Raw genomic sequence first — 25,330 nt, 5'->3', positions numbered from 1 at the left:
TTGCAATATAATGGAGTCAAGAAATGAACGGCAGAGATCAAACCCAAGTGCTTGCGAAAGAAGAATGGCGGAGGAATAGATCTGGATCGTCAGATCGACAGATCTGTTAGATCGACGGTGATTAGCAACTGTGGGGGTAGGAAAGTACGGATTTCCTTAATCGTGGCTGAAGTCTCGCACTCAATCCTAGCCGTCGATCTCATATTCAACTCTTAGATCGCAGTCAACTGCGGGGGTTAAGGTCGTTTTAATATGTGTGCCCATCAAAGTCCCGCAAACCATAGATTGTGATATAATACGCAGACCCGATAGCTACATTAGAACATACCTTTATGTAATATCACATCTGCCTATCGAAACTTTCAGATCGCAAGTTATAAAGGGATGTCACGTTAAAAATTGCGATTGCGATATTACTACGAACCTCACTGCACCACTATAATATGACTCAATATGATATCGCATCCATTGAATCGCACGTTTCAAAGAAATGTCAAAACGCCAATTGCAGTAAGGGTGTGGACACAACGGACCGCCGATTGCGATAGAGTTGTGTACCCAATGAGCTTATCAAAAACAGTTTATTGTATACCGCATCCGCTCCGTCGACCGTAGGGGATCGACTATGTTATGAGAAGACCTCTGGAAGTTGCGATTGTGATTAAGGTGATGATGTGGCAGGTGGGACCACCCATTATATGGTTTTAACTATGTTGATATGTGAATATCGATGATGTTGATATCAGAGGATAGAGCATGTGCACACTTGTAAAACCTCCGATTTTCATGAAAGTTGCGATTGCGATTAAAAATATGACGTGGCATGTGGGGATCTCTATTAATGTGGATTTTCACGAAGGTTGGGATTGCGGGGGTAAGTTGATAACATGGCAGGCCCTCTGATATATTTTAATATAACACCTCATGCACAAGTCGGCCCCTCCACCTTTGAACGAGTCGTTTTAATTCATTGGCAAAACTCATACATATATATATATATATATATATATACAAGTTGAAACGCTTCACTTAAGTAAGGCGTATCAGGCATCTATCACAGAGAACAAGAAAAGTTCACAACTTATGAACTTGAAGAAATAGAGGAAGCCGAAGGTCTAGCAGACGCAGAAGGTGCAGTCGAAGTCGAAGGTCTGGCAGACGCAGAAGGTACAGTAGAAGCCGAAGGCTGAGCAAAGAAGGAAGCTCAAGACAAAGCGAGAGGACAATCTTTTGACCTGATTCATCTTGAAAGATAGGGTCGGAGCCCTTGGGGTTGGTGCCTTAGAGTTGGAAGGATTGATGTCCTTGGAGTTGGTGCTCCTAAATCCAAGGTTGGTGCCTTGACAAGATAGGGTTGAAGCCCTAGACATCGGAGCCTCATCAAAACCAAGTTGGAGCTTGGAACACATTTATCTTGTATTTATTATTTTACTCAATAAAATTATACTTGAACATTTCTTTATTTAAATTGTGAAGAATTAAACTGGTAATAATAACAATTGAAAGAAAATATTGATTCACCCCCCTCTTAGTATTTCCAACAATGCGTTGGTCTCTCGGCACTATCTCTGCCTCTTTGTCCAGTACTCACTGCCCCTCGTTGCAAACTAATCACTGATTTGACTTTACTTAGCAAACCCTACTCTAGTAAATTGAATAACTGATCACTCTGGTGTGTTCTCCAAATGACCCTCAAGCCTCTTCTTATAATTTTCCTGTTGGTCCTTCAAAGGCCGAGATTACATCTCTAATCAACGGCTAAGATTAGATTTGGTTTGATCCATGTCCTGTAGCACCTTCTAACCCAGTTTTATATTAATACCCATTAATATTTTACTTTTCCTAAGTTTGGACTGAGGAACTCCATTAAAAATATTAATTATTTTAATATCTCCTTAACCGGGTAGAATCTTCCCAAACCATTCTGGGCCTTGGAGATCTCATGTGCTTTAGCCTCTCCACCAATTTTCATGGCTAGAGCACATTCGATGCTACCCCAAATCAACACTCCCTCTTAGCGAGGACTGTGCTCTAGTAATACTCCCCACTGAACATCACTCAAATTATACGGCACCGATACCTGTGTTGATGCTAGGCCTCCCTGCCCAACATCCTCTACATTGTTGCATCCTATACTACTGCCCATGGCGCTGCCCTTGCCACTACTGCATCAGTACGACAGCTCCCTCTGCATGTGCTGTTGCTAGTCCTTTCTCCCAACACTACATCTGCACTGCAACCCCCTCTCATCATGTTGTATCGTACTACTATCGACTGCTACTGCACTGCAACTCAGTTACTGAGAAGTAAGTAATTGATCCACCCAACTACTGACATCCCTGTCAGGGTAGAAACACTCCCAATGTTGAAGCTCTCTCTGTTGCTATCAAGTGCTCCCTCTACTTCCTCTGCGTTGCTACAACAACTCCCTGCCTCTCGCACCACTGCAAACCTCTCTGTGCCACCCTGCACTGTTGCAACCTCCTCCGTGCCTCTCGCACTGCTGCAGCTTGGTAGCTCTGTGTTGCCTAGGACTACTACATTGTAGCACTCTCTGTTGCTTCATCTGCATCCGTTTCTACCGACATCCGCCAATCCTGCTACTTCTCACTTTGGGGTTCCTGTAGCAAGGATCTGATCCAAGAGTTTGTGTACCTCAAGGATCCTGCCCCTCATCACCTATAGCCCTCTTGACTATAGCTCGATGTCTCCCCACCTCTTCTCTAGAGGTACATGAGCACTCATGGCACAATCGTCATCCTCCTCTACCTCCTTTTCCGCCTTCGTTGGTGTTGCCTTGGAGTCAGACGCCTCTCCCTTGTTCTTCTTCCTCGAACACTGGTTCGCATAATGTCCCAATTCCCCACAGTTGAAGCATTTAACCTTGAAGAGGTCCTTTTTCTTCCTCTTCTCCTGCTTCCTCACAGATGCCAAATCTACATCCTCTTCCTCTTCCTTCTTGATCCGGACTCCTTTGCTGCTACTTCCCATCTTGGACAACCGTCTAATCTCTTCGTGGCGAAGAGCTGCTCACAATTCTTCCCAATCTGGAAAATCTGCCCTGCCCAGAATACTCTGGACAAATGTCTCCCACTCCTCAGAGACTGCGTTTAGAGCGGTCCTCACCATCAACTCCTGATCCGGCGTGGCCCCTATGGAAGTCAGTTGGTCCCAGATCTCCTTCAATCTACCGAGGAAGTGATCTATCTGCTCCCCCTTTTGCATCTAGTATGACCACAGTTGATTCTCAAGTAACATCTTCCTCTGCACGGAAGTATGTTGGTACCAGTGTTGCACACATCGCGATCGGGATTTAATCGGCGCCGGGAAAAAAGCGGAAAAAATCGTTAAAATCGGGAAAAAATCGGAAAAAAAGCGGGAAAAAATCGTTTGGCACAAAAATATTCATTTTTTTTCAATTTTTTTCAATTTTTTTAATATCTAAACCATCTACAACATAAAATAAATACATTGACACATAAATATGATAAAAAAACTAATATATAAGATGTTTAATATCATTTCTAGCGCTAAAATCACACATAACATTGAATCATGTCCTGAATAGTAAGTCCTGAGTCCCAAGTCCAACTCAGCCTCAAAATATCAACAAAAAATATGATAATGTATCTCATCATGTCATAATGTCATATACAATAAAATGAAAGTCTAATCCTATTGATTTCCTCTGCCCCTCTTGCGAGAAAATGGCACAACTTTCTCTTTCCCTCTAGATGTAGAAGCTGGTGCCTGTGGTGGTGGAAATGGCAGTGGAGTCTGACGTGCTCTAGAAGCTGAAGAACTAGTAGTAGCAGCTACAGGAGGCTGAGGTGGACGGAGACCACGTCCTCTACTGGTGGTAGTGGTAGCCCGGGTAGCCCGGGTAGGCGGTGTCATCACCTCCTCCTCCTGCTCCTCCAACTCCTCCTCCTCCTGCTCCTGCTCCTGCTCCTCCTCCTCCTCCTCCTCCTCCTCCCCCTCCTCCTCCCCCTCATCCTGCACTAACCAATCCTCAGTGGGATCCATGAGAGGCCTCTCGGTCTCAACCCTCCATTCAGCAGTGGTGTCAATCCCATCCAATGAGATGGCTTCCGTATCAGGTGTCTTCTCTAGTTGTTTCACCCACAATCGAAGATTGTAGTAGACATAGACCATGTCATTAAGTCTATGGGACTCCAACCTGTACAAAGTTCATGAAATAATAAATTAATAATTAATAATTAATATTATAAAAAAAATATTGTTTAAAACTTTAATGAATTCAAAAATTTATTTGGAAATTTGCAATATTTTAAATGTTTAAGTGTTAACCTATTGCGCTTCTTGTTGTGTATTTTTTCAAATACACTCCAATTGCGCTCACATCCCGAGGAGCTGCATGTTTGGCTGAGGATGCGCACGGCAAGATTTTGCAAAAGGGGTACTCTGCCACCATACATCTTCCACCATGCGTCTACAACAAAATTACAAAGAAAATTTTAAATAAACATAAGAAAAAAATGGAATTTGAAGAAACAATGAAATTTGAAACAAAGTTACAAAGTACATACTACAAACTAAAAAATACCTGGGATTTTAACCGTCCTATCATTGATAGCCATCTCAAAGCCAAATGTGCCAGCTGACAACTTATATTGCTCAATTTGTCTAGAGACCTCCATACGTTCTTCTGGAGTTCTCACCATCTTCTGGACACAGGTTAATAATCCTTCCACGACCTCAACATCAAAATTAAACCCACATGCATAAGAAAATGCAGGGTTCAGGAAAAGGCCAGCAGCATGAATGGGACGATGGAGTGTGTTGTTCCATCGCTCATCAATGACGTTCCATAGAAGGAGTTGTCTCTGGAACCCATCATCTCCCTTGTCATCATAGTAGGACCGAATGGCTTCTTTGGCCCTATCCATGGCTTCATACAAATAGCCCATTGCGGGCTTCTCACCATCTACCAACCGAAGAACCTTTACCAAAGGTTCAGTGACAGCGCACACCTCCTGCACTCCCGCCCAGAAGTCTTCTTGGTATGAAACAAGTCTGCAGACGGCCTCTCCTTCTGGTTTGCGGCTCATTGGCGAAGAACGCCACTCCTCTGAAACAAACATTCTCTTCAAATCCCACATAGAATTCAAGAGGGATTGAAGAGATATGAAACTCGTCGCAAACCGTGTAATGGCGGGGCGCACCAACTCTTTGTTGTTGGTGCATTTTCTCATCAAGCTAAGCACAGATGTGTGATTGTAAATAAATTTTGTGATGGTTTTTGATGAGTCAACAGCCTCTTTGACAAAGGGAATTTTCCCTATGTCCTCTAACATCAAATCAATACAATGGGCAGCACAAGGTGTCCAAAATAAAGTAGGATGCCTGTCCATAAGCATTCTACCAGCAGCAACATAATTTGCAGCGTTGTCCGTTATGACTTGGACAACATTTTCTGCACCCACCTCCAAAATAAACACATCCAGCAAATCACATAAATTTTTTGCATCTTTGATTTGATGAGTTGCATCAACAGATTTGATAAACATAGTCCCCAAGGGACAACTAACCAAGAAGTTTATAAGGGTTCTCCCCTTTTGGTCAGTCCAACCATCTGACATAACAGTGCATCCTGTTTGTGCCCATGATGCCCTAAAATCCTCCAATCTTTGGGTGCAGTCACGCTTTTCATCTTGAAGAAGCCGGCCTCTGAAATCATGAAGAGAAGGGAGTTTGTACCCCGGGCCAACACTGGCAACAGCATCAAGAGTAGGTTGGAAAAATGGATTATTCCTTATAATGCTGAAAGGAATATCACTCCAGAGGAGAAATTTTGTCATCAACTTGTCAGCTTTTTCTTTTTCAGTTCTTTTCATCATTGAACCGATAGTTGGTTGTGAACCAGGTGTGGTTCGAGGAACAAAATATGATGATGCAGCAAACGGATTGACTGACGCTGCAGTAGAACCTGTGCCACTTGGCCCACTTCCTTCAACTGACCTTCTTAGTTGCCTTTTGAGTTCTTCTTTGGCGTCTCTAGTGTGCTCTAATTCTCCCAATGCTCTCATGGCTTTTTGGATAATTTCAGCATTTGTCTTTAGACAGGGCCCCACATCACGTCCAGGGATTTGTGCAAGGTGGAACTTCAACCTGTACACCCCCCCGAATATTTCCTTTCCACACAACTTGCAAATCAAGTTTTGTCTATCATTCGGAGTTTTAGGGTCACCATATTCCCAGAAAGGATCCAATTTCCTTGGCATGTTTGTTTTTGAATTTTGAATTTGCAAACCTATGGAAAAATAAGGATTAGGAAATAGGAATTTAGGATTACATAAATGATAATAGTAAATACAAATTACAATTTAGCATTTGCAAAATTACAAGCTAATTATTTCCAAAATCCCAATTTCTAAACCCAAAAAACAATGAAAAATAAAAAAAAATAAACAATGTTTAAAGAAAATGAGAAAATAAAAATCAAAAATTGGTTCTCATAGTCATAACAAATAACCCATCCCAAATCAATGAAAAATTTCCAAAAATTCTTTAAAAACAATTAAAAACAAAGTTTTTATAGAACCAAAACAAAAAAAAATTAATCTACATACCTGGTTTATGGACAAATTGGCGATCTTGGCTTGGATTCCTCCTAAAATCGCTTCGATTCGCTCCCACAACCGACGGCAACCCTCTCCCTCCCTTCTTCTCCTTCTCCTCCGCGGCGGACTGCTGAATGAATAAACAAAAAATCGAATTTCCATATAAAACCCCCGCTGCCCGCGCCTCTGGCGATTTTTAAGGAAAAAATCGCGATTTTATCGAAAAAATCGCGATTTTTTCAAAAAATCGCGATTTTTTCGATAAAAATCGCTATAAAAAAAATTTGGCGATTTTTTGGATAAAAATCGCGCTTTGAATCGGGAAATTCAAAAAATCGCGATTTTCCGATTTTATCGCGATTTAATCGCGATGTGTGCAACACTGGTTGGTACAACTTCTTCAAGGTGTCCTAAATTTCCTTTGTCGTCTCCTTCTCAACAATATGTTGGACCACATGATCCTTGAACCCATCAAGGATGATGCATTTCACCTTGGCCATTGCCTCCTCGTACTTTTCATTATCAGTTGGTTCAACTAGGATCACCATTGTTCTCAAGGCAAAGGCCTTGATTTGATGTCTATCTAGAATGGACAGCATCCTGTCCTTCCAGACCACAAAGTTGGACACCCCGTCCATCCTGTCCTGATCCCTCAGCCCATTCATGGCCATCTCTCTGCTCTTCCTTTCGACTCCTCCGAGTCTCTCTACTTCCCTCTAGAAGTTCTCTCTTCGACTCCTGCTGAGTCTCTCTACTTCCCGCCTGGAAGTTTTCTGCTAGACTCCCTCTGAGTCTCGATTCCCCTCCTAGAAATCCTTCTACCACTCGTCAAGTCGCACCTCTCCGATCTTCTATGCACCTGCAACATTGATCCTGATTCCTTGGCTAGAAATCCGCCTTGGTAGCGACTTCCTCTACCTTGGTTTCTCCTTGTTAGGTATTGTTTTGCCCACAGTACCCCACCAACTTCACTCCTCACAAACTTCCCACAACTTCCTAAACCCCACAACCGAAGGGCTAAGCCTCTAGGCTCTACGCAATCCTGGCACTGGTCGAAATGTTCCCCTAGCCAACTACGTCAACCCTCCTGGTCTTTGTGTGGCTCTGTGTGAGCCTTTTCTTCCCTCCTTAGCATGTGTTGGCCTCTCTCTGGCCCGGATTGATGACGCAATCCCTCTGCATCAACCCTTCTCCGCTGCTTTCTGCTAGGAACAGCTTCTGTCACTCGGGACAGTTGTTTCTGCTGCAAATGCTCTGCTTCAACTGGTGCCTTCAACTCTCCTGTGATCTGCAACCATGCTCTGATACCATGTTGAAATTTCTAAGTCTATCCGTTAGAAATTTTATCTGTATTCTTCTGGTTTATTTCTCCTACTTGCTAATTATAAACAAGTTATTTAAAAATATAAACATGGAAATAAACACAATATAGTTTCAACCATCTACAGATCAACAGTTGAAAGAAATAGCAAACACACAAGTACCACCGTTATTTTTGGACAACTCGTCCACGGAAAAACCCAATGCGGGAAAACCAGTGCAACAATTTTGAGGGTTTATTTTATTATGCAGTCTATCCTTGAGTACAACTAGGTGCCAAACTGGCTCACCCGACAGAGAAAAATAACGGCAGTAATACGTCTCTATTCGGAAGCAGATATTCAAAAAATCTGCCCCACAAAACCCTCTCCAGCACAACTGAAGCACTGCATCAGCCCCCTGGCCTCTGTGTCAGTGTCAAAACCCTCTGCGTCAGCCCTCTGAGGCATTGCACAGCCTCTACGGCCTTCTGCATCACTCCTATTGCCCTCTGCGTGGATGGCGCAAGCCCTCTGTTCTCTGCGTTGTCCCAACTAGCCTCGTGTGGCCTGCTTTGGCTTCTACGTCTGCCTCTCTGCCTCTACGTTGGTCTCTCAACCCTATCTCTGCCCCTCTCTGTCCAGTACTCACTGCCCTAACAGAAATTTTTACACGGCAGTAATACCTCTTCTCGGAAGCAGATATTTAGCTTCTCAGCACTAGTCTACCCCGCGAAAATCCTTCTGGTGCTTCTCCAAGGCTCTGCGTTAGCCCTTCTAGCCTCTGCGTAGCTCTGGAACCCCCTGCGTCAGCCTTCTGCCTCTCTACATTAGCTCTTTGGCCTTCTACGTCACCCACGCAAGCCCCTCAACCTCTGCACAGTCTATAGCTGCCTCTGCATGGCTCCTACTACCTCTGCTTAGCCTCCTCAGTCATTGTGCTGACCCTCTGGCACTATCTTTGCATCTCTGTTATGTACTTGCTGCAACTCAAATCATCTGTTCAAATTTTCTCAGCAAACCCTGCTCCAGAAAATCGAACTGACTGATCAATCTTGGTGTATCTCCAACTGACCCTCAAGCCTCCTCTTATACTTTTCCTGTTGAGTCTTCAATGGTCGAGATTAAGTCTCTAATCAATGGCTAAGATTAGATTTGGCTTGATCCATGTCATTTAGAACATTCTCACCCAATTTTATATTAATACCCATTAACATTTTAATTTTTCTCAGTTTAGACTTAGGAACCCCATTAAAAATATTAATTATTTTAATATCTCTCTAACCGAGTGGAATTTCCCCAAACCATTTCTAGGTCTTGGAGATCTCATGTGCTTTAGCCTCTCCACCAATTTTCATGGCTAGAGCACATCCGATGCTACCACAAATCAACACTCCCTCATAGCGAGGAATGTGCTCTAGTAATGCTCCACCACTGAACATCGCACTGATCATCCAGCACTGGTACCTGTGTTGATGCTTGCCTGCTGCCCAACATCCACTGCACTGTTGCTTCCTGTAATGTTGCCCATGACACTGCCACTGCTACATCTGTACTGCAGCTCCCTCTCAACATGTTGCCCATGCTGCCCATAGCACTGCCACTGCTAACTGTTGCACTGCAACTCAGTTACCGAGAAGTAAGTAATTGATCTACCCAAATTCTGACATCCTTGTCAGTCTGGAAGCCTCCTGATGCTGAAGCTACCTCTGCTGCTATCCTGTGCTCCCTCTACTGCCTTTGTGCTACTACAAACACCTTTGTGCCTCTCGCACTGCTGCAACCACCTTTGTGCCTCTCGCACTGCTGCAACCCCCACTGTGTTGCTACAGACCTCTGCACTCTAGCACTGCCTTGTTGCTCCATCGCATCTTGCTTCTACCCGACATCCGTCATCTTGCTACTATCGTTAAGGGCTCCCGTAGCCGGATATGATCCAAGAGTTTGGGCACCTCAAGGATCCTGCCCCTCATCTTCTGTAGTCCTCCTGACTACAGCTTGATGTCACCCCACCTCTTCTCTAGAGGTGCATGAGCACTCATGGCACAGTCGTCATCAGTCTCGACTTTAGCTGCCTTGGAGTCAAAAGCCTCTCCCTTATTCTTCTTCTTCCTAGGACACTGGGTTGCATAATGACCCAGCTCCCCACAATGGAAGCACTTCGCCTTGGAGATGTCCTTCTTCTTCCTCTTCCCCTGTTGTCTTGCAGATGCCAGAGCCACATCCTCCTCCTCTTTCTTGATTCGACCCCCCTTGCTGCTACTCCTCGCCTTGGTCAACCATCTAATCTCTTCTTGGCGAAGAGTTGCCCATATCTCTTCCCATCTTGGAATATTAGCTCTGCCCAAAATGCTTTGGACAAATGTCTCCCACTCCTCGGAGACTGCATTCAGGGCGGTCCTCACCATGAACCCCTGATCTGGCGTGGCCCCTTTGGAAGTAAGTTGGTCCCGAATCTCCTGCAATCTAAGGAGGTATAGATCTATCTGCTCCCCCTTTTGCATCTGATATGACCGCAGCTGATTCTCTAATAACATCTTCCTCAGCATGGAAGTGCCCTGATACAATGTCGTCAAAGTATCCCACATCTCCTTTGCCGTATTCTTCTCGGCAATATGTGGTACAACATGATCCTTGACCCCATCAAGGATTATACACTTTGCCTTCGCCATTGCATCTTCATACTTCTCATTATTCGCTGGGTCGATTAGGATAGCCATGGTTCTCAAGGCAAAGCCCTTGATGCGATGTCTATCGAGCACTGACAGGATCCTGGCCTTCCAGATGATAAAGTTGGAAGCCCCATCCAACCTGTCCTTATCCCTCAGTCCGTTCACTGCCATCTCTGCTCCTTCTAGACTCCCTCTGAAATTCGACTTCACTCCTGGAAATATCCCTCTAAGTCCTAATTTCCCTATTGGAAATCTTCCCACCAACTGTCGATTCACTCCTCTATGATCCTCTTTACAACTGCAACTCAGATCTAGATTTCTTAGTTAGAAATCCGTCAAGGCAGCGACTCCCGCTACCTTGGTTCTGTCCCATTAGGTACTATTCTGCTTCGATAGCAATGGCACCCCACCAGCTTCCTAATCCACAATCTGCGACAGCTCCCTATGCCCCAACAACTGAAGAAACTGAGCCTTCCAGCTCTATGCAATCCCGGCAAAGGCTAAATCACTTCTGGGCAACTGCGTCAAGCCTACTTGACTGAGTAGGATGATGTGGCTCTTCGTGAGCCTCTTCTGCCTCTGCGCTGGCCCTCTCTCGGGCTCGAAATGATGACGCATGCTCTCTACGTCACTCCTTCTCTGTTGCTTTCTGTTTAAGAGTAGCTCTGTCTCTCGGGACAGCTGCTACTGTTGCAAATACTTTTGAATATGTTGGTGCCTTCATCCCTCCTGTGATCTGCAACGCTCTGATACCATGTTGAAATTTCTAACTGTTACCCATTAGAAATCTCTACTGCATTATCTGGTTTATTTCACCTACTTGGTTATTCCATTAACAAGTTATTTATACATATAAATACTGAAAATAAACACAAATGCAGCCTTAACTCATATACAGATCAGCAACTGAAATACTAGACAAACACACAAGGGACACCATTATTTTTGGACAATCGTCCCTGGAAAAACCCAATGCGGGAAAACTAGTGCAGCAGTTCTGAGGGTTTTATTATTATGCAGATTTCTTGAGTACAACTAGGGTGCCAAACTAGATCACCCAACAGAGATTTTTACACGGCAGTAATACCTCTTCTCAGAAGGAGATATTCAGCTTCTCAGCACTACTCTGCCCCACGCAAATCCTTCCGGTACTTCTCCAAGGCTCTGCGTCAGCCCTGCTAGCCTCTGCAATGCTCTGGAACCCCCTACGTCAGCCTTCTGCCTCTCTACATCAGCGCTTTGGCCTTTTGCGTCGCCCATGCAAGCCCCTCAGCCTCTGTGCAGTCTCTAGCTGCCTCTGCATTGCTCCTGCTAACTCTACTTAGCCTCCTCAGTCACTGCGCTAACCCTCTGGCACTATCTCTGTCTCTCTACTATGTACTCACTGCCCCTCATTGCAACTTAGATCACTTGTTCGAATTTTCTCAGCAAACCCCGCTCCAGAAAATCGAACTGACTGATCAATCTTGGTGTATCTCCAACTGACCCTCAAGCCTCCTCTTATACTTTTCCTATTGAGTCTTCAATAGCCGAGATTAAGTCTCTAATCAATGGCTAAGATTAGATTTGGCTTGATCCATGTCATTTAGAACATTCTCACCCAGTTTTATGTTAATACCCACTAATAATTTAATTTTCCTAAGTTTAGATTTAGGAACCCCATTAAAAATATTAATTATTTTAATATCTCTCTAACCAGGTGGAATTTCCCCAAACCATTTCTGGGTCTTGGAGATCTCATGTGCTTTAGCCTCTCCACCAATTTTCATGGCTACAACACATCTGATGCTACCACGAATCAACACTCATTTATGTGTGGGATGGGGTACCGGTTCTTCAGTGTTTTCCGATTAAGGGCCCGGTAGTCAGTGCACATGCGCAATGTTCCATCCTTCTTCTTCACCAGCACTACTGAAGAAGCGAAGGGACTGGAACTTGGCCTGATATGGCCCAATGCCAACAGCTCTTTGATGGCCCTCTCAATCTCATCCTTATAGGCCTTAGGATGCCTAAAAGAGTTAGTGATCACTGCCTGCACACCCCACTCCAACTCAATTGGTGTGCTCAAATCCCCTGTCTAGCAGCTTCCCCAGTGGAATATCGCCAAAAACCACTGCGTACCTGTCCAACAAGGCTTGTATGTCTGGAGGTGGTGGCTAGACCTGTCCCCCAACCTCTAAACCCCTTAGCTCCACTGCACATGCTATGTCCCCATGTCGCAGATTTGCCTGCATCCTGCGCGCTGAGACTGTCTGGGATAGATATGAATGCATGCCTCTGAGGACTACTAACTTGCCATCCAGCCCAGTGAACTCCATCTCCAGTTTCTTCCAGTGAGTAGTGACTTGCCCAAGGGAGTACAACCACTAGACACTCATCACTACATTGGTGTCTAGCACATCGACCACAAAGAAGTGGTCTGTCATCAAGTAGTTCCCCATAACTACTATCAAAGCAAGCACATACCGAATGCACTGCATGGTACAGTCACCTAGTACTAGGACTAAAAAGCCCTCAAACTCAGTCGTGGTGAGGACCCTCCTCTGAACCAACTAGGCATCTATGAAGTTGTGGGTAGCCCCACTGTCAACTAACACTGACACCCGTTGTCCTTGTATAGTGCCTCTGATCCTCAATGTCAAGAATTTGGGGACCCTGCATAAAGAAGCAAGAACTCCCCTGAATGGAGCAAAGGATGCCCCTCCCTATGGAGGTGGTGGTGGTGGTTCCCTCGCTGTCGGACTCTCACCATCTCCAACACCACACTCTTGTTCCAACTCATCCTCCTGGTCACTATCTAAAAAGACCTCAATATGATGTGCTTTGCCAACAGTCCACCAATGGCTTGGTGCCTAGGGCTCCTAGCAAGTGAAGCACAACTTCCTCCTCCTGACATCCTTTCATGGCTCATCGTCTAGCTACCCTGCCCCTGGGTGGTTCTCTGAGGTGGGGGTCTAGTGTCATGCCCCTTCTATGGGAAAGGGGTCCATGCAGGAAAAGGCGCTCTAGTCTTGGGGATGGCCCCCTGTAGATCTTTGGTGCACATAACTGCCTCCTGCAACGTGGAGGGTCTGTGTGACTTCACCAGTCCACGCAGGGGCTCAAGTAAGCCCTCAATGAAAGTATATACCCTTTGAGCCTCCGATAGGTTTGGGACCATCACTGAAACTCGCAGAAACTCCAAAATATACTGCTCTGGGTTGCCTGTCTGGCGCAATTGGATCAGCTCCCTCAAATGAGCCTCTAGATCCCTCTGGTCAAAACGTTCCACCACCCTCCTTGTGAAATCCTCATAAGAAGCCACATTGGCATGCCCTAGGGTGGCCAAACCATGAAACCACCAGTCATGGGCTTCCCCCTCCATGTGCAGCGTGGTCATCTTGATGGCTTCCAGCTCTGTCATCTGGTTGAGCTGGAAATAGGTGTCCATCTTCTCAACCCAAGCCCTAGCAGTGCACTTGGCAGTGCCATCGGATGTAGGGAAGTACATCCTCCCTATGTTCCTCTGTAGCTCATAGCTTTGTGTACCCTGTCCTCCATAGCCCTTACTCTTCTCATTCTGCTTGAGCTTGCAGAAATCTCTGAAAGAGAGTGCTTTCTTGAAGTTTGCACCCATAGATTGCCACTCTCTAAAGTGTTCTCCCATTTGTGTGGGGTCTTCACCCCCTGCTGGTTCGATCTGTGCCACAAGTACGAAAGAGGGCAGTGTGGCTCAAGTTCGCCCATTAGCTAACAGGGGTTGTGCTGCCAGTGAAGGGTGATCGAATTGCTGGGAGGCTCCAGAAGTTTCCCCAAATAAGAATCCTCTAGGGGTGGTTCTCTCTCTGTTCTGCATTTTATCTCCTCCAGCATCTCTTTCTGGCCCTTCGCTAAATCATTCAAAGCCTTCAAGAGGCTGTCAAAAGCCATCTCCTCCCTGCTCTTGGGTTCCACCATATCCTCCTCTGCTACCACTGCTTTCCCCCTGTCCTCCATGTCTGGAGTGATTTCCAGCTCTCTTTCTCTACTCCGGTACCTCTGCCTTCTATATGTGATGTTCTGTTGGTCCCCTTCTCTCATAGGAGAAAATCCTCACAGCTAAGCCAAGACCTAGGCTCTGATACCACTGTAATGTTCCTAAACAGGAATATAAGTGATATACAAAGCATGCAAACAATCCAGCAATCAGAAAAACGAAATAGACATCAAGCACCCATGAAAACGCTGGAAATAGAGAACTGTTGAGCCATTTTATTACTTCTTCAAGGGCAAATACAATAGCAAAATAGAATGGTGCACCTGGGCTTGTCTCAATGGACAAGCATGACAAAACCCAGGTGAGCAAATGCTGAACTGAAGGCTGCCTCAACTGCTGCACCAAACTGAACTACGTTGCCCAGAAATTGCATTGTCTGTTGACTTCGAAGGCTAGAATCACTGCTTCCCATGCTCAGAAAATTATGAGATTTCAGCTCCTTATTCCTTGGCCTAAACCCAGAAAAACCCAGGAAGGGTTTGAGCTAGTTCAAAATTCTGAAATTCGACCCCCAAGAAGCCCAACCTCAGTTGCAATTGTAAAACTCGGCCTATAGGAGTGACGCTGTAAATCCTCTTGAAAAGTGCCCCAAAACCCTAAGATGATCCCTCCTACAAATCTCCTTCCTTCCCGAATGAGTTTCCGGGCTATAACTCTTCCCCTCAAGAACCACCAAATCGCTGAACTGACCCTCTGCGTTGTCCTCCAAGTCTGGAATTCGAATTGTTGGGTTGTTGGCTTCTCTAACCCCAAAACTCTTTCTAAATGCTAGCCCAATAATGTCCTTCAGGTTCCTTGGCTCCTTCGGCCAATGGCTAACCCAAGGTGGCAATATCTCCCTCTGTGTGTTCTCACTGCTAGCCCAAAAATATGCACTCCCTGAAGATAGTTGAATGACTGTGTTGTAGATACTCCTCAAAACTCCTGAAAATGTTGTGGAACTGCCTTCCTAGGGTGGCACTCGAAGTCCCCCGAAGGTAAGGTTGAATCTCCCACTTGAGAGATTCGTGGTTGAATAGCCAGTTGACTCGGCTAAGCAGCTCGAGCAAATAGTCAAGTAAATTCGATGCACAAGGATGAATGAATGACCAAGTGAGAGCCTCCTTCTCCTTATGACTTTGTGGGCCTTCCTTTGCCTCATGTGGGCCCCTCCAATCAGCTATTTGAATTCCCTCCAAGCCATTCGAATGGCCTAGTTCGAATTCCCACATGGGTGGCCCCCACCTTCCACTAGCAATCTAATTTGGCCGAAATTTCTCCTAAGTCCCTAAGTCGAAACTATTGGGTCCTTTTCCTTGGCAAAAATGTGCAAAATTGTGTAGAGATAACCTGTTACAAATATATTTGGGAAGGGACATGACAGGGTATGTTCCGAGAGAGACAATGATGAATGTGTCTATAAATCATTGGTAGCACTAGCATTGTGCTCTCATCTTGTGGAGAGATAGAGTTGTTAGTCAAGGCCCTGCTATATGACAATTTTGGATGATATGATGCTAAACAGATGAGTTACCAATCTGACTCTTCTTATGAGAATTCTTCAGATTGAGAATGTCCAAGTACCTTGTATGGATTATGAATACCTCCCTAGTTAAGAGGGAGTGTTGAAATATGTAACTAGGTTTGGTCTTCATAATGACAAATGTAATCATGATTTTATGTATTTAATGAAAGAGAAAAATAAATTTATTATTGTGAGTCTTGAGGCATGGGTTTCATGCTCAAGAGAATTTATTTTTATAGGTCAAAGCACCCATTGAATGCTTCTAGGTTTGTTATAAAGTCATTGAGTCATTGTCATGTATGAATGACCCTTGTGGGCATGTTACATATTGTAAAGAAAATTATTTGAGTCAAATTAGAGTCAAAAAACCCTCCAAGACCAAGTCAATCATGCAAGCATCAAATCAGCCTAATAGGAGGCACAAAGAGGCCTATTAAAACTGAAGTTATTATAAAAATCGATGATTGAATGAAGATAAAAGGAGTCCATTTTATTTATTTAGGTAAGATGATAATTAATAAAAAATCATTTTTTCTGAAAAATAAAATTTATAAGAAAAAATACTTTAGTTATTAAAATGTTTAAATTTATAAATCTTTTTCTATATAAAATAATAATTTTTCTATAAATTTAATTTTCTTGTTATAAAATTACATTTTTAAATAGAAATTTTAACTTAGAAAATATTTTATTACATATAAAATTATAATATTTTCTCTAAAATCAAAGTGAAGTAATGTGTAATAATTAAAAGCATTGTCTATTTTAACTATTTCTGATATGAAAGTAGGTTCACATTGTTATCACAGTATATTAATATCTTGAATGTGAATGGAATCTATAAAATATTTAGAAAACAAATATATTGTAAGTGGATAATTAATAAATTATTTTACCATTTTTTATAAGGTTGTTTGAATTTGTTTTAAAATAAGATAGTTTCAATATTTGGAAAATAATTAATATTATAATGTTTGAATTTTTATTATAACCATGTAATTGATTTTAGTTATAATGCATGGTTTGTTTATATTTCAATGGGTTATTTTTAATATTGGTTAAGTGTTATGAATTGTAAGTAAGAGATTTAGGAATTAAGTCTCTAGAGTGTTTACTTACTATTTGATATTATAGACCTAATTAAATGTTTAAAGAAAAGTGAGTTAAAAGCACATTAATTTTTTGCCATCCTCTTAAAAATTTTGGTCTCCAAGTGAAATCAAGAAAGAATATGACATTATAATGATGAATGCAAAATTTGACTTAAAATAAAATAGTTTCAATATTTGGAAAATAATTAATACTATAATGTTTGAGTTTTAATTATAATTATTTAATTGATTTTAGTTATAATGTATGTCTTATTTATAATTCAATGGGTTATCTTTAATATTGGTTAAGTATTACGAATTGCAAAAAAGAGATTTAGGAATTAAGTCTCTAGAGTGTTTACTTAATATTTGATATTATAGACCTAAATAAATGTTTAAAGAAAAGAGAGTTAAAAGCACATTGATTTGTCATCCTCTTAAAACTTTTGGTCTCTAAGTGAAATCAAGAAAGAATATGACATTATAATGATGAATGCAAAATAAGATCAATATGTTTTTTATTATGGTTGTGACTATATATCTAAGGAAGTGTCTATCTTCCTACATGTCAAGGAAAGTAACATCTGTCCTAGATTTTTTCTACATATTCATAAATATTTTGATAAATTGCCCAAGCATCATCATTGATTTGTTGTCTTTGTTTCAAGCATGGAGCAAATATTGGGGATCAAGCTAATGATCCTACGGAAGAAGATAATGATGTTGATAACACAGTTGAAGAAGATGGGACAAATAGATTGATCTATGAGACATTTAATAATGTTGGAATGGATCATAATGGCAACCAATATGATGGTGCTTACAATATACTTGTAGTTAAGAGGGCAAGTCAAACTCTTTATGAAGGCTCAGAAACATCTCCTCTCTGATGGATTGTTGTTGGTCAACTTAAAGGTGGTGAATGAAAAGTCATCTAGAGCAATTGAATAGACTCCCTTACGATGAGCACCTAGAAATTATTCATTTGTTTGATACAATGCACATCGAGAAGAATGTAACAGAGACCTTATCTCTTATGGCGAATCTTAGATGGAAGGAGAGATAAAAAAAAAATTGTCAAGATTTGTAATGACATTAAGGAGGTCAATCATGCAATGCAAAGTGTGATATATTCAAATAGCGATGAAGACAACCAAAATATAAGTGTCATTCCATGGCTATTGACAATGCAGTGAAGCAAGAATGTTAAAGAGGTCGATAAAAAAATTAAATTTCCAACTAGATTTTCTTCAAACATAAAGAATATCCTAACAAATGAAGTGAATGCTCATGATTGGCATACGTTCATTAAGGTAATTATTTTGGTGTATGTATTTGTACATTGGTGAAATATCTTGTTAGTGTTTTTATTTTCTACTAATTTGAGAATAAATAATGATCAATCATTATTTTTCTTACAGTGTGTTCTACATTTATCTCTCCCAGACAACTTTGACGACAATGTCAAACAAGTTATATATGATCTTGGCAAATACATGAGGTAAGTTGAGATTTATGTGCAAAGTGTAATTTATTCAATAATTTGTTGTACAACTTATATTTGACTACATGTGCTTTACTTGTCATGTACTACATATTTTTTTGTTGAAACATGTGATTTGCTTGCTTCATTTGTAGATGGTTGTTATGTAAAGAAATCGATAAAGTATTGGAGGAAACAAATTCCTTGTCTAATGTGTGAAATACAAAAGTAACTACCTCTGGCATTTTTCAATGCACAAGAACACTACCTCATACACCAAGTCAAAGAAATTGAAAAGTGTGGACTTGTACACACAAGATCAATGTGGATGGTTGAGAGACAATTGAAATCACTAAAGGCTTTGGTGAAACAAAGAGCATGTTCTGAGGGTTCTATGGTAGAGGGATATATGGTATATCAAACCATGGTTTATATTAGTCAATATAGTGTTACAATAGGAAAAAGTATTAATGTGTTGGATTGCAGTTGGGATGTCAACTCCATAAACAAATTGGAAGGGGAGCACCTATTGGGGAAAGGTAGAAAGAGGAAAGTGTTAAATTGGCAACTAGGGCCAAACTCCATGTGGGTCGGCTTATTTATGGCAGCTGATATTTTTATTGGATCCCTCTCGTCGAGATGTGTAGGATTGATCCAAAGATCATCCGATTCCGATAAATATTTATGGAGATATGAATTTATTTTGTTTATGTAATTATTATCAAGCGGACCAGCTCTTATGTAGGCTCTAGAAGCCCAAATGTCATGTCTATTCAATCATCCGCTTTTAGTATAAATAAGAGAGGATTTGGAGTCATTAGTACAACTCTCTTCAAGTGATCTCCTCTCCATGTCTTGGGTTTTTGGAGAAGGAGATACACTATGAATTACGTTGGCCTAGTATGATGATGCCCTGATGGAGAACGCAGTCATGAACTAATATGTTGTTCTAAGCAGCCCTAATCGAAGTCAATGGATGCCTTTGTGTCGCTGTACATAGAGGAGCATATACGCTATCAATGATATACACGTTGTAATGGAAATATATACAACACAGCTGTAGAGGATATGTTTAGGCAATAAAGGAAGTCGCAGTCATAAGGACATGAGGCTATCGTCATGAAGAGTCAAGTCAGAGTGATGAAGAGGTATCCGCAAGCTTAAGAGCTCTGGCCAAAGTGTGAAGAGGAGTATTTTTGTGTCTTTTGTTTATGATCTGATTGGCCAAGTAAGGAAGGAGGCTAACCGAGCTTGTAAAGAGGAGTTCTGGGCATAAGGGTAAGGGTTATTCTCTATGCACAGGCGCTGACTGATTTTGAGTTTTACAATGGGACAAAAGTCTGTTTTGAGAGGGCAGAGAGGCCCAACAAGGAGCAGGAAGAAGGCCGCAATACCCTTGACCATCAACGAGGGAATTAAAGAGGTTCGAAGGTTGTATAGTAGGGTTGTCGTAGTAGCCACAGAAAACCCTAACCAAGCCCGAAATTTCAGGATCCTGTGCATTGGTCGAAATGTATTTGTGGACAGAGAAATGACGTCCATCAAAGGTATGTGCTTGTCTTTTATAATGATGTATTTGCCAGATATTATGGTCCAAATAAGACAGTTTGCAATTTTGGTATAATGGACTGTAAGAAGATGCTTGGTAAAGCTCCAAGTATAGTCCCTTGAGAGGGACAACAAGGGCTATTAGAATGTAGATGATTTGGAGTCTTAAAAATGGATATATGGAAGAGCTTAGGGGTAGTCAAGTGGGCTTATTATCAGACCCCATCTTCTGTACGTATGACAGTGAAATATGACAATATGACAGAGTTTTCTGACAAGTGATCTTCTGCGCTTATTGTAGTGTCACTTACTCTTATGACAGTTATGCATAGCAGTGATATTGTTCTCTTGACAAGTGATGAATGGAGATGATATATGGAAGAGATATTTGTTCCTATGACAATAATGTTTGGGCAGCAACTTTAGTGATATTTGGACAATGTTTCTGATTGTGATGTGACAATGATATATAGGACAGCATGATGATGATGCATAGGCAGCATTATAAGATCATGAACATGAAGGGCAGCAACATGATAAGATCATAGACATGGGCAGCATGATGATAATCACAACTATTGCAGCATGGCTTCATATGCAGTGATGCAGCAAGTGGACCTAGATGTAGTACTATGATAGGTGAAGCCGTCACCTTGGAGATTCAGTTAAAGTAGAATGTCTTCAACTGATCTCATCATTATAGGAAATGATCTATGCTCAGATCCAGATAAGTCAGAGTGTTGACTTCTGTTGTAAATGTACTATCTCTCTCTCTCTCTTTCTCTGCTAAACTTTGAAGCACATAAAAAAAGAATTGATTAAGGGTTTCCCCACACATTGTGGGGTTTGTCCTTGGCTAGCGCCACATCTTGTGTCTTCTTGTCTTGGCTTGTCTTCTGCGATTTATATTCATGTTCTATCTGCAATTTACTTTATAATGATGTGATTGCTAATATGGAAAAGGAAATTAAATAAATTGCTCTAGCACATACCTAAAACTTAACATGGTATCAGAGCTGAGGTGAAGACAATGCCCAAGCAAGAGTGAAAGAGCAATCACCGAAGACAGTTGGGACAAGACAGAAGGATCAATGGGTTCCTCATAATTCACCTAGAGTGAAATTGAAGCAGAGAATGTTATCAGAATGACGTAGCGGAAGTTTTTGATGGCATACCTAAAGATCACTTCATTGGGAAGTTCGGATCTAAGGGTGGATGGAAAGGTATATGTCTTGGTTATGAGCTCGGCCTTTATGCGAAGGAGTGTCTGAATGACAGAGATGCAGGTCATCAAAGACACGGCCGACTCTTCAAGGAAGCAAGGAACCCCAGTGCTTCAAGGCACTTCATCGGATAGAAGGGTGCACTCTCTAATTTGGTAGAGATGGAAACAATCGTGGGATTACACTTGGAGCCGATGCCACCTATCCCGAAAAGGGAATGGAAGTCAAAGGTTTTATGGTGACATTCGTCAATGGAAAGGTACATGTTTGAAAATAGAATTTTCTAAAGATGCTTTTGAGTTCAAGGTTGTATTAAGTTACAGGAAGTCCATGAGTAGGACCATGTTCATTGACACATCGCATCGGAGATCTGTGAGTCAGGTGGTGACATGAAAGCTTGAATTCAAAAAGAGCATGAAACTACATGTTTGAGATGTACCAAAGGAAAATCTTACAGGGGGACCATTCCCTTCAAGTAGCAAGTCCACAGGTTTGAAACAACCCATGGAGTTTTGTACAGGAATCTCATGCAGACAGGTGGAAGAAAGCCCTCTATGGTTTGAAGCAAATCACCCCAGGCATAGTATGAGAGAATCACAACTGTGTGATGAAGCTGAGATTCACTAGGAGTGAAATCGATCCAAACCATTACTCGAAGGTTGTGGATGATAGACCTCTCATACCGACACCTATGTCTGACAGGTGCAGACCCTCTCATTTGTAGGAGACAGAGGGAGTTGGATTCCGTATGTGGAATGATAAACTGCAAGCCTGTGACTACCTCGAGGAAGTTATCCGGTAGTGATGTTGGACCAGACTTGGGAAAGTTCTTGGTGAACTTCCATCCAGACATATGTTTTGTAGTTAGCATGGGGAGCTCATATTTGGATGAGCCTCACTGGATTGTGCCAAGAATCTTCTGAGATGTCTTCAGGGCACAATCTCTCATGGATTGAGATACACTGCCGGAAATATGAAACTGCATGATTATTCGAATGTTGATTGGGCAGGCAGTGTGAAGGATCACTGGAGCACTTCTTAGTGATGTTCCTCTTTGGATTCTGCTTCTAAGTAGAAAGCAGAAGTCGGTTGTTATAAGCACCACCGAGACCAGATACATATCTACGAGTATGATCTCGTATGAAGCTGCCTGGTTGGGGAAGCTCATCAGTGAGTTGTACACATGATGAAATACCACTGTGATTCTCTGTGACAACCAGAGGTGGGATTCGATTATTGAGGAATCCCGTATTCAATGATTGCTCCAGCAGATAGACATCAAATACTGCCTTATCTGGGATATGGTAAGTTGATGAGCAAGGAGGCTCCATCGCACTGAGATGATGTACAGGTTAGAGCCCCAGGGAAAGATCAAATTTGTGATTTTCCCGAATGACTTGGAGTCGTCGACAGACCTTTGTAAAAGGGTCCTGCATGTTGCATACATTGAGCTCTGGGAGCCCTGGGGAGCTTGCGGTTCTTTCTGGAGCAACATACGACCACAGAGTGACTCACCCTCCCTTGGTGGTGTGCACTGGAACAAGATGATTCGCTCTCTTGTGGGACAAGATGATTCGCTCTCTTGTGGAACAGGATGATTCGCTCTCCTGTGTAGCAGGATTGATGTGTTCTCCTGTGAGGCCTAGATTGATGTGTTCTCCATGGCGATTGTAGCAGGATTGATGTGTTCTCCTGTGAGGCCTGGATTGATGTGTTCTCTATGGTGGCCTGGATTAATGTGTTCTCCATGGTGGTTGTAGCAGGATTGATGTGTTCTCCTGTGAGGACAGGATTGATTAGTTCTCCTGTCGAGGCATCCTACCCATGCAGTCTGGGACTTGTTATCACTTAAGAATTCTAACGCCAAAATTTCTCATACTAGCTTGATGATAAAGGTCGGTGTTAGTCTAAGTTTGATTTTGTTTTTCCTAAGACTTTGAGTCTTAGGGGGTCTTGAGTCAAGTATGCATTCTCATTCATCACTGGTATCATAGCCATGTGTCAGTTTGGTTTAAAAATTACTATGTACCACAAAGCCTTTTAGGTGATTTCGTAGCGCATGTAACCATCCTGAAGTGTTTTCGCAGCGCATTAATCCTTTTTGGCAGTTTCGCAGCGCAAAAGTCCATTAGGTGATTTCGCAGCGCAATACGTTATTAGGTGATTTCGCAGCGCATAATTCAAAATTTACACTGACCGCGCTGCGAAATCGGAGATTCGTGCATTCCGCAGCGAATCTTTCCCAACTGTCAAATCTGTCAAGTTAATCTATGGCTGCGTCATTCATTGTCAGTTTGTGCACTCCACATATCACGTCCAACCGCTTATCTCCATTATTACAACCACCAGGTACATTGATACACATGGAATACAAGTTCCAAGGAAAGCCAGGTATGCACAGTTTTAATGATGATTGTAAGCCTTGCATGAGAAACAAATCTGCAAGATTTCAATTTGAAAAACATTGTCATCAAGCGAGGCAGCAATTCAAGCGAGGCAGAGTTTGGAGTTTGAGCAGCGCTAGCATTTCCAGCCTCCATTACACTAAATCTTCATGGAGGGATCGGCAGAAAGGAAAGACCACAGATCAGGAAAATGTCTGAGAAACGAGCCTGAAGGTTTAGACATAACCTTGAAGAACAGAGAAGTCGAGCATGCATTTAAACAAGCTGGATGTTGGAATTTTTGCAAGAAGCTTCAGGGAGGTCATGCACAAGTTACTAAGGAATTTGCCCTGAATTTCACAGGACTAAACTCAAAGGTTGGTATGCTGGAACTGCAGGTCTCACCAGACATGATATCCACAGTTACAGAGATTCCAAGAGGGCAAGAAAATTGGTTCAAGAATTTCAAATTTGACATGAACCCATGCAAAGAATTTCTAAAGCAGGAGTTCATTAACTCAGATTTGAGCAAGTCTGTTCCTAGAAGTTATGTCAAAGAATCATATGCCCATTTGCTTACTTGTATACAGAAGTACCTGACCTGTGAAGGGAGATATAACAAAGTGTATTCATACCATTTTAAACTTCTGTTGCATTTCACAGGGAAGACATCTATTGATCTACCTTTTTACTTATTCCGCAGCTTAAGTAAAATGTGTGACAAGGTACAACTGAGAAAAGAAGCCTGTGAGACTTCATTGTTCCACCATGGCTTGGTTAAGTTGATTGTTCTGCATGAACTCCAGAGGGTAGGCAGAGACTGGGACACATTCATATTCATGTCCGGTTTCAAGAGCAAGACCGGTCTCAGCCCTCAAGCTACAAAAGAACCTTCAACAACAACCGGTCCTCAAGCAGAAACAAGAGCCAAGAGGTTTTCAAAGTTAAAGGCAAGGAAACAAGTAAGAGAATCTACCAGGTCACTGACTATTCAGGATACACCCCAGCAGTCAATTAAAGACAAAACTCAGGTCAAAGAAACTGCACATGAATCAAACACAGGTGGACGAGTTCAAAGAAGAAGGACTAGGAGCCAGGTGGCTAAAGAAAAAGGTAAGTCAGTGAGTATTGAAGAAAGCCCTATTTCAAAGGGAGACTTAAATGATTTATTGCAAGCAATTGACATTGAAGAGTCCCCACTAGTTCAAGCTGATTTGATGCAGTCAAGGAAAGAGAAGGCTAAGAGGGTCAAAGCCTCAAAGAAACTCAAGTTTGATGATCAAGTTGATCAATTTGTTTTTAAGCCCAGGAGACCCATAACAAGGAAGTTCAAACAAGTACAGGAGGTGCCGCCAAGAGCAGATGAAACAGGAGAGGTGACACGACCTCATGAAAGAAAGGATAAAGGCAAAACAGTTGCCACTCAAGAAGAAGGTAGTGTGGAAGACTTGAAAAGGAAATTGGAATCTGCCAACTTTGAAATTGCTAGATTGAAGAAAGCTGCCAGGAAATTTGCAGTTAAGGAGGC

General features: G+C 42.3%; 2 protein-coding genes across 2 annotated transcripts in view; both read right to left on the bottom strand.

Annotated features, from left to right (window-relative positions):
- ISPD (Nucleotide-diphospho-sugar transferases superfamily protein) overlaps positions 1-25,330 on the bottom strand; it is a 418,080-nt gene that overhangs the window by 158,277 nt on the left and 234,473 nt on the right. The gene's annotated exons all lie outside the window — the stretch shown is intronic.
- On the bottom strand, positions 4,002-6,329 carry LOC149205876 (uncharacterized). Its single transcript, XM_089393568.1, has 2 exons — positions 4,312-6,329; positions 4,002-4,180 (listed from the first exon to the last, which is right to left on the bottom strand). The coding sequence occupies exon 1, from the start codon at positions 6,243-6,245 to the stop codon at positions 4,557-4,559; it is 1,689 nt and encodes a 562-aa protein (XP_089249694.1). The 5' UTR covers positions 6,246-6,329; the 3' UTR covers positions 4,002-4,180; positions 4,312-4,556.

This window comes from Pinus tabuliformis, chromosome 1_2, assembly GCF_031772625.1.
Source record: "Pinus tabuliformis cultivar Carrire ecotype Pingquan chromosome 1_2, CPIR1, whole genome shotgun sequence".
NCBI classification, from domain to species: domain Eukaryota; kingdom Viridiplantae; phylum Streptophyta; class Pinopsida; order Pinales; family Pinaceae; genus Pinus; species Pinus tabuliformis.
This window is presented reverse-complemented; position numbering and strand designations above follow the sequence as displayed.

Excerpts from the sequence above, each read along its gene's own strand:
- LOC149205876 (XM_089393568.1), bottom strand. The coding sequence starts at position 6,245 with ATGCCAAGGAAATTGGATCCTTTCTGGGAATATGGTGACCCTAAAACT.